Source organism: Sarcophilus harrisii, chromosome 1 (assembly GCF_902635505.1).
Source record: "Sarcophilus harrisii chromosome 1, mSarHar1.11, whole genome shotgun sequence".
Taxonomy (NCBI): Eukaryota; Metazoa; Chordata; class Mammalia; order Dasyuromorphia; family Dasyuridae; genus Sarcophilus; species Sarcophilus harrisii.
In genome coordinates this window covers 569,562,614-569,580,699 of record NC_045426.1, presented here as the reverse complement: position 1 = coordinate 569,580,699, position 18,086 = coordinate 569,562,614, and the positions used below count along the sequence as shown (strand labels likewise).

At 33.6% G+C, this 18,086-nt stretch overlaps 1 protein-coding gene and 1 pseudogene across 3 annotated transcripts in view; both read right to left on the bottom strand.

Annotated features, from left to right (window-relative positions):
• Window positions 1–18,086, bottom strand: part of DECR1 (2,4-dienoyl-CoA reductase 1) — a 60,524-nt gene that overhangs the window by 24,056 nt on the left and 18,382 nt on the right. For 2 of the 3 annotated variants that reach the window (XM_031946959.1, XM_031946960.1), the window contains exons 2-6: window positions 17,003–17,205; window positions 16,350–16,409; window positions 15,755–15,812; window positions 15,300–15,386; window positions 3,059–3,206 (exon numbers count right to left, since the gene is read on the bottom strand). In XM_031946959.1, coding sequence (XP_031802819.1) covers window positions 3,059–3,206; window positions 15,300–15,386; window positions 15,755–15,812; window positions 16,350–16,409; window positions 17,003–17,205 — 556 coding nt within the window. The remainder of the gene's footprint in view (window positions 1–3,058; window positions 3,207–15,299; window positions 15,387–15,754; window positions 15,813–16,349; window positions 16,410–17,002; window positions 17,206–18,086) is intronic. The other variant, XM_003770309.4, reaches the window with a different exon arrangement.
• LOC116420659 lies at window positions 11,199–15,293 on the bottom strand (annotated as a pseudogene).

Genomic DNA, 18,086 nt, shown 5'->3' with positions numbered 1-18,086 from the left:
AAAGTTCAGTGATCTGCTCCAAAATTATAATCAAACCTTGGCTTTCCATAACCTTGACAATGCTCTCTAAATATTTTCCTTGAACAGAAACAGAAGGCTGTTTTCTAAACATCTGTCCCATCTTAGCTGAAATTCTACTTTAACTCTTTTAACAAAATTTTTTTGTTGTACTCACCCTAATTTCTGGGTTGAGGAGACTTTTCCACTGGATCAGGATCAGAGGTTTCTCCACTGGAATCAGGATTTTGCCCCACGTTTGGATGCCAAAATGTGGTGTTCTCTTCTTTTTTATAATATATGAAGGTTCTCTCCGAGAACAGGTTTCTTGGGGAGGTTTTCTGGAGGCAGCCTTAGTTTCAGTTCAAAGTAATAATCACTCCAAATGCAGACAGCTGATAAAATCCAAACGTTTATTTTCTTCTTCCTTGTGCCTGAGTAGCTTTCTTAGAGGCCTCAGCTTTCCTTGGTTCCGAGAGCTCTCATTGCTAGTCTTTTGCCTCGAGCTCAACTCTGAATGTCTCCAGCCAGCACCAAGGTGAAAGTTGAATGAATCTGACTTTGCCTCCAAGAGTGGGCTTATGGGCTTCCTCCCAGAGTGCTCTGTGGCCCTAAGAGCTTCTTGCTTATATGAGCTCTCTAAAGGTGTGAACACAAGCATTGTTCCACTTAGTACCTTATTTCAAGTTCTGGCCCATAACATCTCCTTGTAAGATCAGATCAATCATACTGAACCATGCTAAATTAGATAATTATTGTCTCTATCAACTCTAATGACAACATTTTGTAAGGATTCCAACACTTTTTATGGTGGCAAAGAATTAGAAACTGAAAGGCTATCCATCAATTGGGGGAATGGCTGAAAAAATATGATTGTGATGGAATACTATTGTGTTATAAGAAATAACAAGCAGGGTGCACTGTAAAAATCCTAGAAAGGCTTACATGAAATGATGCATTATAATATAAGCAGAAACAGAACATTGTACAGAGAAACAACAATACTGTATGATGATCAATTGACATGACTTAGCTATTGTCAGTAATATCATGATCCAGGACAATTCTGACTTAAGATGAAAAATGCTATCTGTCTCCAAATCTCCAGAATCTGAATGCAGATCAAAGCATACTTTTTTCCTTGAGTTTTTTATTTGGTCTGTGTTTTCTTTAACAAAATGACAAATAAGGAAATATGTTTTGTATGACTACATGTATATAATCTATTATTGTATTGTTTGCTTTTTGAAGTTGTGGAGGAAGGGAAAGAATTTAGAATTCAAACATTTTTTAAACAAATGCTAAAATTTGTTTTTACATGTAATTGGGAAAAATAAAATAAACTGAAAAAAGTAAATTGTATAATATGCTCAAATAAAATAATGAAATTGTTCATAAAATGAAATGACATATAGACAGAGTTCATCTTTGAGAAATAAATTAGTAGCAGAAAATGAGAAGAACAATTCAAGCTAGTTTGACAATGCACCAAATTAACAGCTACCAAATTCTAACAGAAAACCTTTACAATCAAGCAAGAGGTCATACTTTCTAGTATTCTTAATATTAGTGATATGAGACAAAAAAGGAAACTGAGTCTTTTTTTATTAAAACATTAAACTATAAAGCTTAATTTTAAAGACACCGATAGGTCAATGACATGTTTTCATTTAAATGTCAAATAATCTGAAGATCCAGAATAAGACAAAAATAAAAAGATGACAACCCAATAATTCAGCTCAATATTATATCTTTGATGGTGATGCAAAGAGCTATTTTTAAAGAATATAGCTGAATATGATTTGTAAGAAGAGATAGGCACAAGGAGACTATAAGAATGCAAAACCAGTGTAAATTTCACCATGATAACTGAAGGATGAAATAAAACATTGAAGCACAAATACAGTTAGACTATAAATCAGGACAATGAATGAATGTTTTTATAAAATATAAGATCCTGTGTCCAAAAAGAAATGAGACTTTGATTATACATGAATATCAAGATTATTTGGCTTTTTGCCAATGAAGGAAGGAAAGAATGAAGGGATAGAGAGAGGGAGGAAGGGAGGAAAGGAAGCAAGGCGAGGAGGAGAAAAGAAAGAAAAGAAACAGAGAAAGAAGGGAGGGAGGAAGAAGAAGGGAGACGAGAGGCTGAAATAAAACAATGAAGAAAGTGAGGGCGGTAAGGCAAAGGAGGAATATTTAAGAAAGTGAGAGAGGGAAGAAGAATACAAATGGAGAGAAAAAGGAAGGGAAAGAAGCAGGAGAGAAGGAGGGAGCAAAGGAGTAAAGAAAAAAAGGGGAGACAAAAAGGGAGGGGAGAGAGAGAAGAAAAGAGAAAGAGAGAATATGAAGGAAAAGGGAATTAATATTCATAATCTTGATCTTAAAAGGTAAGGAATGTCCTCCCCACCAACATCAATAATAACAAAATCACCTAATAACCTTTCATATCTTTGTATCATGAATATATCTAAATATTTTCTTGAACATTTTTTAAGACTATACCCTTTTGTTGAAGTAATCCACTCAAATTCAAATCTGGCCCCAGACATTTCCTAGCTGTGTGACCTTAGGCAAGTCACTTAACCCCAACTGCTTCAGCAAAAAAAAAAAAAGAAAGAAAGAAAAGAAAAAAAAAAAGAAACACTTAAAAAAGAAACTCTCAAGAACTATAAAGCTTTAAAAAAAATTTAAAAATACAAATCATAGAGGAAAGATTGTTATATGACAAGAAGAAAAGATAGTCTTGATCACTTGGTAGAACAAAGGAATGATAGACAAACAACCAAAGTGTTACGATGGTACACTCATGATGTTGGGAAAAAATGAAGAAGGCCTCCCAAATCTTTGGTGGAACCCTTGTAGAAAATTTTTTGGGGAACACAGACAAGAGTCATTTAAATTGGGCAAGAATGATTGGGTTGGGACTCACATTCCTGAATGACAGGACTAATGAGACAGCAAATTCATTTGCGTAAACAGAGTATATGCACATCTTAAGAATTATGTTACTCATTCTATTAGAATAGTAAAAATGTTTAGTAGTGATTAAAAATACCTTTCCCTGCTTTAATCAGCTCCTTTCCAATTTCCAGGGTGACAAAGGCAGTACCATTCAGAACTATATCAGTTATGGTTTTCCACGCATTAGGAGAGAGACGTTCAGAAAGAGAGATAAAGTTCCCTGCTGCATTGTTTATTACAACCTAACAAATCAAAAATACAAAAAAAAAAGTTACAAACATTTGGGAGAGAGCAGATAAAAATATTTTCTTTCAAGTACTTTAGCTTTTCATGTAATTTTCTAGATGATTCAATCAACTTAAAGTTTACTGTCTGATAAGAAACAATGTAGCTACGTTCTTTGCTACAGATCTTTAAAAAAAATTTTTAAATTATGAAACACTTTTTATTTCCTCAAAGGCTCTGAATCATAATCCCTGATTCAGTATTAGAGTGGAGACTGGAAGTAATGGAACAAACATGGATTAAGCATGTTTAAAATTTACTTCAAGGACCCTCAAGAGATGTCTCATGAATCTCTTGAATTTCCATGAAAGGACCTTGGAAAATTACTTCCTGAGACTGCATTTTATAGTCTATTCTGTTTTATTTATCTTGATGATCTCAGCTGATAAACGCTATTCTCCTAACCTAGTGAAACATTCTATCCACAATGTCTATAGGTCTCAGTTTATAACCCTTTACCTCTGACAAATCAAGGTACATTTATAAGAAATAGGGTGTGAGGGTAGTGCAGAGAATAAGGAAGGTAGAGAAGAGGGAAGTTCTCCTCCTTTTCATGAGCTAAACCAAGGACCTTCCTTGGCCTCATAAAGACCGTGAATTATCTAAGATGGCTAATATCTGCTATTCTTGTTTCATGATCGTATTAAACAAAAGGTAATGAAGCTGTCTAATTTACAAATGAAATTGTAAATGTAAAAATACACATAATGGGACAACTAGATGGCACAGTGGATAGAGCACCAGCCCTGAAGTCAGGAGGACCTGAATTCAAATCTGGCCTCAGACACTTAACACATCTTAGCAGTGTGACCCTGGGCAAGTCACTTAACCCCAATAAATAAATAAAATAAAAATATATATAAAAGTACTTATTCATAATTTCAATCTTCTCTAGATAGCTTATTTAACATTATTCATAAAATGTAGGTTATGAGATAATACTATTAATATTAGTATTAACAATAGCAATAACACATTTACTGATCTTGTCTATTCTTCAAGTCTGCTTAATCATTTTGACTATACTACCCATTTATCTAACCTAGTTCTTAGCACCTAATTAGCTGTGAAATGTTAAGTAAATTAAATTAAAATGGACTGGGAATGATACCTATTATTCCTAATACAAGGGATGCTGAGGCTGGCGGATCACTTAAGCTCAGGAGTCATTTGCTTCATTAGGCTACATCAATTGAATTTCCACATAAATCTGGTGAGTCCCTAACAAACAAGGGCCCAGATCCCATGACCACTTGGCATTGTCTGACTAATGCAACTAACTTAGTACTGCCTACAAAGAAAGCTAGCACTAACTAGCTTCCTGGGAAAGAAAACTACTTGGAAAGAAGGCCCAGAAATTTTCCCTTAGTTCACTACTACATAAAGAACACAACTTTCCCCTGGACCACTATGGCTCCCCAGGAGTTCAGCCCAGTTCAAAAACTGAGTAGGTCAAAGCTCCCATGCCAGTCAGGTATAAGAATGGGCTATGTATAACATTCAGTTTTCAGCACAAGAAAGAAAGAAAGAGCTAGTATCAAAAATAAATAATTATAACTAAGTTGATTATCCAATTCAAATGAAAAATATTAGACTTAGGGTTACACATAAAATCTCTCTGCATGAGAATCAAATACAGTTGCTTTTCAGAGAACTCACAATTCAATAAAAACTTATAAAACATTAATAAAACAATTCTAAATGCCAAAAATAGAGACAAAATGAAATCTTGATCTCAAGAAGCTTATATACTATCAAAATGCCCATATAAATACACACACACACAATACACATACACATAAATAAATAAAAAGTCATTGAGGAAGGACAAAACAGTAACATCTAAGTAAATTAGGGAGGATTTCAAAGAGCAGGTGTCCCCTAAACTGAATCTTGAAGTAAGACAAAGATTTAGAGATGAAATAGCAGACATTTGCTTGTAGGAAATAAAGTGTCTAATTTGAGTAATAATAGTACAGATTGATTAAACTTTCGATTATATGATGGGAAGTAATATGAAACAAATATAGAAAGGCACAATGGAGCTAGGTTTTATTATAGGGCTTTAGGTTGAAGAGTTTGTATTGAGAAAATTTAATTGATTTTACATAGATTTTTACTGATCCTACTTAACTGATTAACTGATCTTGTCCTATAACTGTTATGGTTCTTTGTCTTCAATTAGTTCAGAAATTTAGATGAAGTAGTAAGTTTAGAAATCTATTTTTCCTGCTCATCACTGATATATATCAAGGAAATCCATCATCCTTGGGGAATTTGGGTACATACTAGGGAGTCTTGTGTAGTATCTTTACATTGCCAAAGTATTCTTCAAGGATTTCTAGTTTATTATCCAAAAAAGTCTGGCCTACTATCTTTAACCTGACAGGTAGACTCAAACAAGGAATACTTCTCAATAACAGAACAGAAGTTGTTGTTGCTAATGCCTTATTCTCAACTTCCAAACAATCATATTGTTTCCCACACCTCAATTATGTTATCAACCAAGTCCTCACCCCAAGAATGATGCCAACCCATTAACCAATTGTTATATATCCTTGTCCTTGTTTTATTCTTTATTTTTAAGTTTATAAAAGGGAGCTGTGACTCAATTTAAAATTTTTGGGCATCCACAGACCCATTTTATTCACAGGTGTATCTTACTAATATTATATTACATATACAACCCATATCAGATTGATTACCACTGTAGGGAGGGGTGAAGGGAAAGAGGGAAAAAAAATGAAAATCAAAATCTTATAAAATTAAATGTTGAAAATAATTTTTAAACTTAAAATAATTTTTTAAATGTTCCATTGCTTAGAGAAAACTTGCCTCAGTTTACATCTACTTTTGTTGAACTGTACTCACGACAGTATTTTACCTTAAAGGCAAGAGGGTATCACTAATGTTTTTTGAGCAATGGAAGTGATATGATAAAACTTCTAGCTTGGGGAAATTATTTGGGCAGATTACATAGAGAACAAATTGAAGATGGGATAGTCTGGAAGGCACGGAGATCACCAAAATAATCCAGGGAAAACCTGGAGGAGACCTGAACTTGAATAGTGGCTAGATGAGTGGAGAAGAGAATGGTTAAAAGAGATGCTATAAGGGCAGACTTGATAAGGCTGTAGCAAATCCTTGGATGTGTGGGATAACAAAAAAAGGATGTGATACTTAAATTCAGCAACTTATTTGAATAAATAAAATATAGTCATAATGTTATAATGTAAGAATATTTTATAAATTTTATAAAACTTAGTTCATGAGGCATTTTTGTTAGATTTCCAAATTCCAAATCAAGGTCTTCATTAGAAAAATACAACAAACTGTACCTTAGTTGCTATTTAACAGTAAGTTGATACTTAAAATTAGACAAAAAAGGAAGGTTGCATGTTTTGGTTTTTATTTTTTTCAACTGGAAAAATGAAGAAATAGATTGTCATAACTAGGGCCCAAGGGGCACAGTGGAATAAGTTAAACCCAAAATAGCCCGGGTCTGAATGCCAGGCAGTCCTCATTAGAATGGCATCAGTGATGAGCAGAAAGTACAAATAGACAATAAAAAGTACAAGGGAGGTCCAATATCAAGTGGTGAAGTCTCAGCCATGGGTTCTGTCATTCAGGGAAAGAACTTAAAAGGATTAGAGGTGAGAAGAGAAATAAGAAACTCAGTCCTATGAAAACTAGATTACCCTGCTGAGAACTAAAGTGCGAATTCAGGCATGAGGGGATCAGATGATGACCCAGTTACTGTACTGAATATAAGGCTTGACTGCAGGGATGACAATGTTGAATTAGTAAGCTTCTGGACTAGGACTAATTATATTTCCCCTACCTTGAAACATAGCTGGTCTCAGAGACTGACTGATGGATACACCCATATTGTAAAGTAGATTATTTTGGCAGATATGTAGAGAATGAATAGAATATCAAGGAGGAAACCCACAAAGATAGTCCAGGATCTGAACTTGAATGGTGGCTAGATGAGTGGAAAAGAGAAGATAGATATAAGTGATGCTATAAGGTTAGACTTCATAAGATATAGCAAATAATTGGATATAAGGGATGACAAAGTGAGAAGCTAAGAATGAAAACAAAAAGAGATGAGTATAAATATGGATGATTGAGATAATTGCACTATGTATGCTTAAGAGTAACAGAGAAGCCTCAAGGTACGTTTAAATAGGTAAGTGTAAGGGAAAGAACTGATTTTAGGAGGAGCCAAGATGGTAGCAAAAAAGCAGGGACTTACTTGAGCTCTTCCCCAAAGCTCTTTAAATATCTTTAAATAATGACAGTAAACAAATTCTAGGGAGTCAGAACCCACAAAAAGATGGAAAGAAACAATTTTCCAGCTCAAGACAATTTAGAAATTTTATAGGAAAGGTCTTTGCACCAGGCTAAGAGTGGAGTGGAGTGGAAGGGAGTGGAGTGCAGGCCAGTGCAGCTTCAGCAAACCAAGAGCCATTCCTGGGAGCCATTACATCAGAAGCTGTAGCAGCTGCTTTTGGGGCTCTCAGCTCACAGAGGCAAAAGTTAACCATTTGTCAGGAGGAGATTACTAAAGGCCTCTTTGCTAGCACTAAAGCAGGACTCTATTCTGCCCATACTTGGATCTGGGTTCCAGGCCTGGGTGGCAGTCCTAAGGCAAAGAGGAGAATTAGCACACCGGAGCTTGTGGCCATAGATAGTAAGAATCCTTGTCACAGTTCCAGAGCAGAAAAGAGTATTTGAGGTACTCACAGACCATAGAACAAGTCAGGAAAATAGTAAACATCTCTCCTTAGATCATATCTGGGAAGAACTGAAAATTCTAGAAGTATCTTCAAAAACAGATATAAAAAATCCCTGAAGCCTGGGATACTGTATCCTACACCTTGGAAGCAGAGTCCCACTTTAACAAAGTTAAAAGTCAATTAAAAGATAGGGAAAATGAACAAACAGAAAAAAGATTCTGACCATAGAACAATACTATGGTGATAAGGAAGGTCAAAACACATCCTCAGAAGAAGATAACAAAATCAAAGCTCTGACATCCAAAGTTTCCAAAAAAAATATAGATTAATCTTAAGCCATGAAAGAGCTCAAAATGGATTTTTAAAATCAAGTAAAAGAGGTAGAGGAAAAATAGGAAGATAAATGAGAGTAATGCAGGAAAATCATGAAAAACAAGCTAACAGTTTGGTAAAAGAGACACAAAAAAGTACTGAATAAAATAACACCTTAAAAAACAACCTGAGCCAAATGGTAAAGCAGTGACAAAAAAAGCCAATGAGGAGAAGAATACCTTTAAAAGCAGAAATTGGCCAAATGGAAAGAGAGGGATAAAAACTCACTGAAGGAAAAAAAAAGTCAAAAGTAGAACTGAACAAATGAGAAAGGAGGTTCAAAAGCTTAGTGAAGAAAAAAAATTCCTTAAAAATTATGATTAAGCAAATTTATGAGAAATCAAGAAAAAATAAAACATAACCCAAAAGAACAAAAAAATAGAAAATAAAGTGAAATATGTCCTGGAAAGTAGTCCAGGACAGATAATTTTAAAATTCTTGAATTATCTAAAAGTCATGATCAAAAAAAGAGTCTACATATCATCTTTCAAATTGTCAAGGAAAATTGTCCTTATACTCTAGAATCAGAGGGTAAAATGGAAATTGAAATAATCTACTGATCATCTCCTAAAAGAGATTCCAAAATGAAAACTTCCAAGAATATTAGAGTTAAAATTCCAGATCTCCCAAATCAAAGAGAACAATAGTGCAAGCAGCCAAAAAGCAACGATTCTAATATTGTGAAATCCATAATCAGAACTTAGAAGCGTCTACATTAAAAGAAATCCTGGAAGGCAAAGGAGTAGATTATGACCAAGAATTATTTACCAAACAAGACTGAGTACATAATCCTTCAGGAGAAAAATGGATAATTAATGAAATAGAGGACTTACAGGGATTTTTAATGAATAGAAAAATTTGACTTTAAAATACAAGATCCAAGAGAAGCATGAAAGGATAAACAGGAAAGAGAAATCATAAGGAACTTAATAAACTTAAGCTGCTTACATTCCTATATGGAAACTCATGTAACTCATAAGAACTTTCTCATGTATTGACAGAGGGAACAAATGAGTTGGATATTAGAGGATAATAGCTAAAAAATAAAATTAAGGGATGAGAGAAGAATGTAATGAGAGAAAGGGAAAGAGAGATAGAATGGGGTAAATTATCTCATAAAAGAGACATGTACAAGTTTCTATAGTGGAGCAGAAGGAGGAGTTAAGAGAAAGTGAATGATTGGTTACTCTTATCAGAATTGGCTAAGTGAAAGTAAATAATAGTGTAGGACATACACTCTCAATTGGTTATAGAATGAGGTAAATTACTTCACATAAAAGAGGTAAGTAGGAAGAGAAAGAGATAAGAGAAGATGCAGAGTAGAATGATAGAAAGGAGAGCAGACTGGAGGGTGGGGTAGTCAAAATAAAACACTAATTTAGTAGGGACAGGGTAAAAGGAGAATAAGAACAGAATAAACAGGGAAGGAAATATAGTTAGCAAAAGCAATTGTGAAAAAAAATTTGAAGCAAGTTTCTCTGACAAAGGCCTCCTTTCTCAAACATTTAGAAAACTAATTCAAATTTATAAAAATAAAAGCCATTTCTCAAAAGATACCAACAATTTTTAGATAAAAAGCTACCTACAACCATAAGAAAAAAATGATCTAACTCCCTATTGATTAGAGAAATAAAAATTAAAACAATTCTAAGATCCTATCTCATACCTATTAGATTGGCTAAATGGACAGAAAAAGGAAATGACACACATAGGTGTAGATATCCCTTCCCTCTATGAAGAGTAGAACTCTTAGACAATCGGATAGAATATCTGAGAGTTGCAGTAGCCAAAATCAATTCCATCATTATGTAGTAAAATTTGTAATGAACTTCTCTGAGCTTAATTGCATGTGTCCTAGGGCAGCAGTCATTGACAAACTCTTGTCCATACATAGGGCCTTCCCAGATTGGTTGTACCACCCTGAAAGCATTTTCATGACAATTAATAATTGAGAAATGTTTACTAACACAGCATCCAGAGGCAATAAGTTATACTACAATTTGGACAGGTAGAAGACTAGGTCCGCTGCCTAATGTTTTCATTAATTTCATTAAAGAAAGATTTTTGATAAAAATCTCTTGTGCACCATATCTTGAAACCGGAGATAAAACTGTATTCCATGTGGTGGAGGGGAAGTGAGAGAAATGAGATATTAATGAACTGTTGGTAGAATTGTGAACTGAACCACTCATTCTGTAAAGCAATTTGGAACTATGCCCAAACGAATATGAAACCCATGCATACTCTGTGACTTAGCAATGTACCTCAAAAGAGAACAAAAACAAAAAAGAATAAGACCTATATTTACAAAAATATTTATTACAGCTCTTTTCTGTGGGCAAAGAACTGAAAATTGGGAGGGTGTCCATCAATTGTGGAATGGCTGAACAAATTGTGGTATATGATTATGATGGAATATTATTGTGCCATAAGAAATGATGAGAAAAACCTGGAAAGATTTCCATGAGGTGATGCAAAGTGATAAGTGCTCATTCAGCGATATCATAAGATTTTTAGCTGTGGATGATGTAGCTATTCTCAGCAATCCATTAATCCAAAACAACTCTGAAAGTCTTATAATGAAAAATGCTATCCATCCCCAGAGAAAAAACTGATGGCATCTGAATACAGACTGGAGCATGCTATTTTTACTTTCTTTTTTTTTTTTTTTTGGTCTGTTTTCTTTTACAACATGAATATAATGAAAATGTTTTGCATGATTACACATACAGAACCTATACGGAATTGCTTGCCTTCTCAATGGAGGTAAAGAAGGAAGGGAAAGAATATAGAACTCAAAATTTTAAAAATTAATGTTAAAAATTGTTTTTACATGTAATTTTGGAAAAATAAAATATTAAATAACTGGAAAGAATTCTTAATTTTAAGTATAATGAATTTGAGATGTTGATGGAGTATCACCATTAGGATGGACTAGATGGCTTCTGAAGTAGTAAGAGTATTAATATTAATAATCTATAGAATATCACACACTTTAGCGTTGATGAAGCAATTTACAAATATCTTATTTTATCCTTAACAATTCTGAATAACAGGCACTATTATTATCCCTATTTTGCAGAATAGGAAACTGAGGAATATAAGGTTTAAATGACTTGAGCAAGATCACGTAGTGTAAGTATCTCAGGTTAGATGTGAATTCAAGTCTTCCTAAATCCAAATCCAGCACTTTATTCAGTGAGCCATCTAACTGCCTGTCCCTTCTACTTAGGAAATTATGTGATACCTATGGAATTTAAGTGATCATAGCTTTGAAGGTTTAATGCTCAGGCATTCACCACATGGAGTAAAATTTTGTCTCTGGTTTCAGGATACAGCCAACTAGAGATTTTTATTAAAAAAATCTTTATTTAATCAAATTAATGAAAATATTAAGCAGGAGTCTAGCCTTCTACCTGACCATATTGTTGTACAACCTACTGCCTCCAGGTGATGTGTTAGCAGACATTTCTCCATCACTATTTGTCACTAAAAGTGCTTCTAAGGGATATAACCAATCTGGGGGAAGGCCCTAAGTATGGACCAAAAATGTTGTCTGTGACTGCTGTCTGAGGACACAAGGAACTAAGCTCAGAGAGGTTCATTACCAGGTTTGGAATTGTTTTAGGCTACTGCAACTCTCCAAAGTCTACTCAGATGTCTATTATGTTTAGGAGAACCCACATTTATAGAACTGCAGCTCCTTTAACTATGAAAGTCAAACATTAAATATGATTAATTATGTAACAAAACTTGTGCCACCTAATACAGAGATTTCCATGATATCATGGCCCCTTACTGTTGGAAATGCCCCAAATTTAAAGGACTATACTAAGGAAGAGAAACATGGAGATCTTTCGTAAGATAAGCACCTTCAGCAAGAGTCAGAGAGCCTGGATTTGAGTGTAACTGCTAAAGCTATAAGCTTAGACAAGTCATTTAAGCACTTTGGACCCCAGTTTCCTCATATGAAAATTAAGGGAACTGGACTGGATGGCCTTGGATACCCTTCTGGCTATAGATCTATCATTCTATAATTATTGATTTCCATCTTTGCATCTCCAACATCTAATACAATAAAAAAATTCAACTCAGATTGTTACCTTTCCTAAGAATCATTACTTCTTAAATTGGATCTTTGCTTTCCTACTTCCTAACTTTATGTCAAAGAGTAATTTACCATATATATATATATATATATATACTACTTGAGGGGAATGGTCTTATTAAAGGTTAATACAAAAAGATAGAAACTCTTTTCTCTCTGATACATATGAAGGAACTGAATTAAGAATTTTGTTTAACTTATAAATGTAAGAATTTACTAAAGACTTAGATATTTGCTAAGTTTTTGATATTTGGAGGTATCATAGTTGCAAAAATTAAAAAGTGGCACAAATAATTCTGCCTTTTCTTTGTTATGGAAACGAGATCACTTTTTGGCTTGTCTAGTGAATGTATCTATAGTCAGAGTAGGTCATATTTGTTAACATACCAAAATATGTAGAAAAACAATTGCTAACATGTTTGGTCTAACTTCTTTGTAATTCTTTCAAAGTGTACCTTTTGCTGAAGTATCATCCAGCATAATTCTCTATTTGATGACTAACTCAAATGAATACTGCAAAACATAAAGTCAAAATGCTACACAAACTATTCAATTGAAGGATCATCATCTTCTTGTAGTTGAAGATGGGAAAACAAACAATAGTCTGTTTTTCATGATAATTATGAGGCAGATCAAAGTAATTAACACCAGAAGGTCATCAGTCACTATTCCAATAGCTTTTGGAAGATTTATACTAAAGCACTAATAAACATTTAATGTTACTAAAGGTCCTATTGTTTGGATGTGGATTTAAGCTCGGGATAGGATAAACAGCTACAAATGTTAATTGTATTGTGCTTATGTTTTTTTGTGGAAGGCAAAGCCATGGGTAGCCAGAAGTAGATACCCGCTTGATAAAGCATTATCACAACCACGTTTACATTTAATTAATTCATTAAGCATCATCAACAAAAAGAACTGGCTGAATTTGTCCATTATGTTGGTAATGAAACCTTCCTGGAATATCATTTTTAAAATAGACTTTCATGGAAGGACTGTGATGTCCTAGCTTTTTAAAAACATAGGTTTAATTTTATTTAGTCAGTATTGCAGCAACTAGGGTCATTTCTATTATACTCTAGTTTGAGTGATCATTGCAGGCATCCAATTTTATCAATTTATCCTTAGAACACTGGGTCATTCCATGATCACTTATAATGAGCACATCAAGGCTTTCCCACAATCAGAATGTCTTGAGTTTATGGACAAAGTTATCTATTTCTTTCAACATAGCATTCATTTTTCTCTTTATCTTCAGCTCCAAAATTGTGTCCACATGCATCTAGTTCTTTCCAATAGAATTTTGCAAAGATAATCTAAGAATCTCAGGTGTTCCACCATTTGGTAACATTGCCTTTATCTCTTCAAATGTTATTAAATGATTATAGTTCATAAAATAGGAAGGAGTTGTATTGTGGATAGCCACATTAGTACCAGGCCACAAAACTGCAGCACTTGTTCCATTTTCCTCAAGCTCACTGGTTACCCAAATGGGGATCGATTCATTCCACCAAAAGGGATCTTTGTCTTTAGATTCTGAAAAACTTTTCTGTATGCCTGTATTGAGTTAGCCATGATGCCATGGTTTTTTTCATATAGGCTTATCATTATGCTCTAGTGATTAGGAAAAGTTTTTGTGATAAAATTTTTTTACATGTTCTGCCAAAATATCTTTTTTGATAAAATTACATAGATGAAGAAGTTCAGGAATAGCCTGGGTATCAAATTACATGTAGAATTACCTCTGCAGTTAGTTTCAGAAAACAGAAAATAGAAGTGTCAATATTCCCTTCATTGTGGACATCAATACAAAAGATAATAGTCCATCTTCCCATTGCCACTGGCCTGCACATAATTTTATGAGAGCATAAAATTTAATGAATAAAGCTCTGGATGTACAGTTGAGAAGGGCAGCTATATGGCACAAGTGAATAGAGTGACAGTGTTAGAGTCATAAAGAGGGGCTCAAATCCAATCTCAGAAACTTGCTAACTGTGTAACTGGGCAAGTCACTTAACCTGATTGCCTCAGTTTCCTCATCTATAAAAATAGGGATAAGAGTGCCTACTTTCCAAGTTTATTGTAAGGATCAGATGAGATAACCTTAATCTCAGTGCCTGGCACATAATAAACTTTATATAAAAGTTATTATTATTATCTGAATCTTGCTTTAGATGCTTATTAGGTATGTGACTATAGATAGTTCACTAAGTCTGAGTTCACTTTCCTCTTTTGTAAAATAGGTTAAACAAAAGCATCTCACTTTAGGGCTACTCTAAGCATGAGAAGTGAAAATTAATGGAAAAAACCTTTGATATGCTAATGTGGTACATAAATGCCAACTATGATTACAGATAGACAGGATGTCACAGTGGATAATGAGCCTCAAAGTCAGAAAGACCTGGGTTCAGAATCACCTTTGACACAGTGGCTGTGCTAAATAATTTTCTTAATTTTTTCACTGCCCCAGCCAAACTTCTAAAATTATAAACTGCAAAGCAGGTACCAATTTGATTCAGAAAAGTGATTTGCTTCTTTGAGAGTACCCTATGTCAGAGAAGTTATGGTTAAGTCTAAAAAATAAATATGACAAACAATCAGTAAATGTTGAACTCAAATAGATGATTAATTACAGGGATGGTTTCAGGCCTCCATGAAAAAGGGCAAGATAGCCTCTCACTTTATCACTCCTTATTTCATAGTTGGCTCCTGCAAAGAAAGTTTTTCAGAGCTTCAGAAAGTAAGGTTTGTATTACAATATCATTTTGTGGATATCCTCACCATCTAATGCACTAAAAGTCTTAGTACACTGCTACTCTTGTACTTACATCTGGATGACCTGCTACTTTGATTAATTCAGAGACAGCATTTTTAACCATCCCAGGATCCCTCACATCACACTGGATTGCATGAACCTGAAAAATCACAAAAGAAAAGAAAAAATTGGAAAGCTTCTCACTTTTTATATGTTGATAACATGACATCATCCTAAACTAGTAAGGGGGGAAAAAAGAGTAGTATAGTGAACAGAAGGCCAATGGTTCAAGATCTGTTTTTGATACAATGTCTATGTGTCTTTTGGCAAGTCACATCTTGGTCACCTTATAAGATTGTCCCCAAGAAACCTTCTAAAAATTATAACTTTCAGAATTGCTGTTCATTTGCAGTATATAGAGTGTTCTCTACATTGAATAGATCATAGAACTAGACCAAAAACCAAACAATATCATTTAAAATAAATTTCTACTATACAATTTTATATAAAAACAAAGCTGAAAAATACCTTATTTCCTGTTTGAGAAGATATTTCTTCTGCAGCAGCTTTCAAAACATCAATTTTCCTACAAACAAATTAAATGATATTCTGTGTGAGCCCTAAAAATTTTTATATATTTCAAAGCTTTCTTTTCATTTGGGCAAAATTCTTCATATTTCTTTTCTAAAAATACAGACTTTTAGGGTAAGGGAGAGAATAAAGAAAACAATATAACTATGCTGAAACAGCTTAATTTGACTGATTCATTAAAAATGTCAAATTTAAAGTTTAAAGACCTTTTGTGCTTTCCTTGGTCTATAAGTACTAATGGGTTGAATATTTCCATTTTTAACCAAATAATATTGTCATCTCATAGTTGTATATATAATAAATTACTTGATTTATTTGTACCTATCTCATTCTCAAGATGAAATCTAATAGGAAACAATTATAAATCATAGTAGCAGTTTGGGGACCAAAGTTTATAGACATAAAGCAAACGAAACTAAATAATTCACAACCTTAAGGCTGTAAGTACAGCTTCTAAGTCTTAATGCCCTCAAGATTAGCATAAGAATTTACATATGATTTTTTTTTTTTACTCAAAGATGATTTAACCTACCTAAAAAGCTGAGCTCCCACATCATTCTGTGCACTGAAACCTTCCTCAAACTTTAAGACACTAAAAAATTGCATTATGATTGTTATTTTATTCATGACATATCAGTAATAAATATACATGTTCTGTTATGTATTTACTCTTCATTATTATTATTGCCATCCCAGCCATTTATCAAGACAAATATTACTACAATAGTTTTCAATCTCACTGAAAATAGTATGTATAATCTACATAACCCTGGGTAAAAGATTAATTATCTCCTTGAGGAGAATTAATTACCAGCACTGAAAGGAGGATAGCTGATTAACGCAACTTTGTTACTTCATCTGAACTAATTTTTTTTTCCAACCTCAGTTAAATAGGATGTGTGCTGGATTGTTGTTGGGGAAAGTTCTTTGCCAACACTAAACCACACAAAGGTTGACCTATTACATGTTCCAAATTCCATACACATCATCTTCTCCATCTCAAATATCTCAGAATTTTCCTTCAAAGTGATTTTGTACAAATAATCTAATGATATTCCAAATTTCAGTGTAATCAGGCAAGATTTAAAACATTATTTAACTTCTCATCCATTAACAATGTATTGATATTACAATAATAAGAGAAAGCAAATTTTCATTAAGGACGTTTTTACATAAATTATTTACCGACTCGCTATCACGCAGGTTGCACCCAGACTGGAGAAAACAGTGGTCAATCCTTTTCCAATACCAGTACCTCCACCTGTGATGAAAACTACTTTTCCTTTAAAACTATTAGGTGGTAACATCACTTTTTTCAGAGGCTTAAAGAATTTAGATCGTTCTGCATCTTTGCTTTTGTATAATCCTTTTGTTCCACAACTGAAAAACTTAAAGAGAAAAAAAAAACAACAAAGATGGATACAAGAATAATTGAATGACAAATGATGTCTATATTCAGGGAACTGTGGAAATGCACAAAAGTATAAACTACTTACCTTTAAAATTAAAGCTAACTTAGCTAGCAAAGTTTTATGATAAACACAAATTTCATGCTAAATATCTTTTGTTTTTTTTAGTAACTATGTAAAATAGTACTTATTTCTATCATTGTATGATTCAATAAAATTATAGAATAGAAATATTAATTTCCCTTATAAGAATTTGGTGCTAAAACTGGTTTGAATAACTTGGGAATCAGACAATCTAAATGTGTACCATAGCTTGATAAAAAATAATAGCTAGAATTTAAATAGCATTTGAAAGGCTGTAGAATGCTTTACATGGATTATCTCACATGATCCTCATAAGTACTTTTATTGTGACACAGAGAGTGTTAAGGGACTTGTCTAGGATCACACACATAGTAAGTGCCTAGAGAAGGATTTGAACTCCTCTTCCTTACTCTAAGTCTAGCATTCCCTCCATTATACCTCTCTGGACTACAGAGTATTCCTCTGGGTAAAAAAACAAGGTAGACTATATAATCTCTAATGTACTTTCCAGTTCCATATTCTGTGATTCTATAATTCCGTATATATATGGAATATATTTATACACACACACACACACACACATATATATGTACATATGTATGTGTGTGTGTATGTGTATATATATATATATATATATATATAAATTTCCAGCTCTAAAATTATGTGACTTAACAACTCACTCTTTTCTTCCTTTGTTGTTCAATTGTGTGACTCTTTGTAATCCATTTGTGGGCTTTTGTGGTTGCTTTTGACAAAGGTACTGGAGTGGTCTGCCA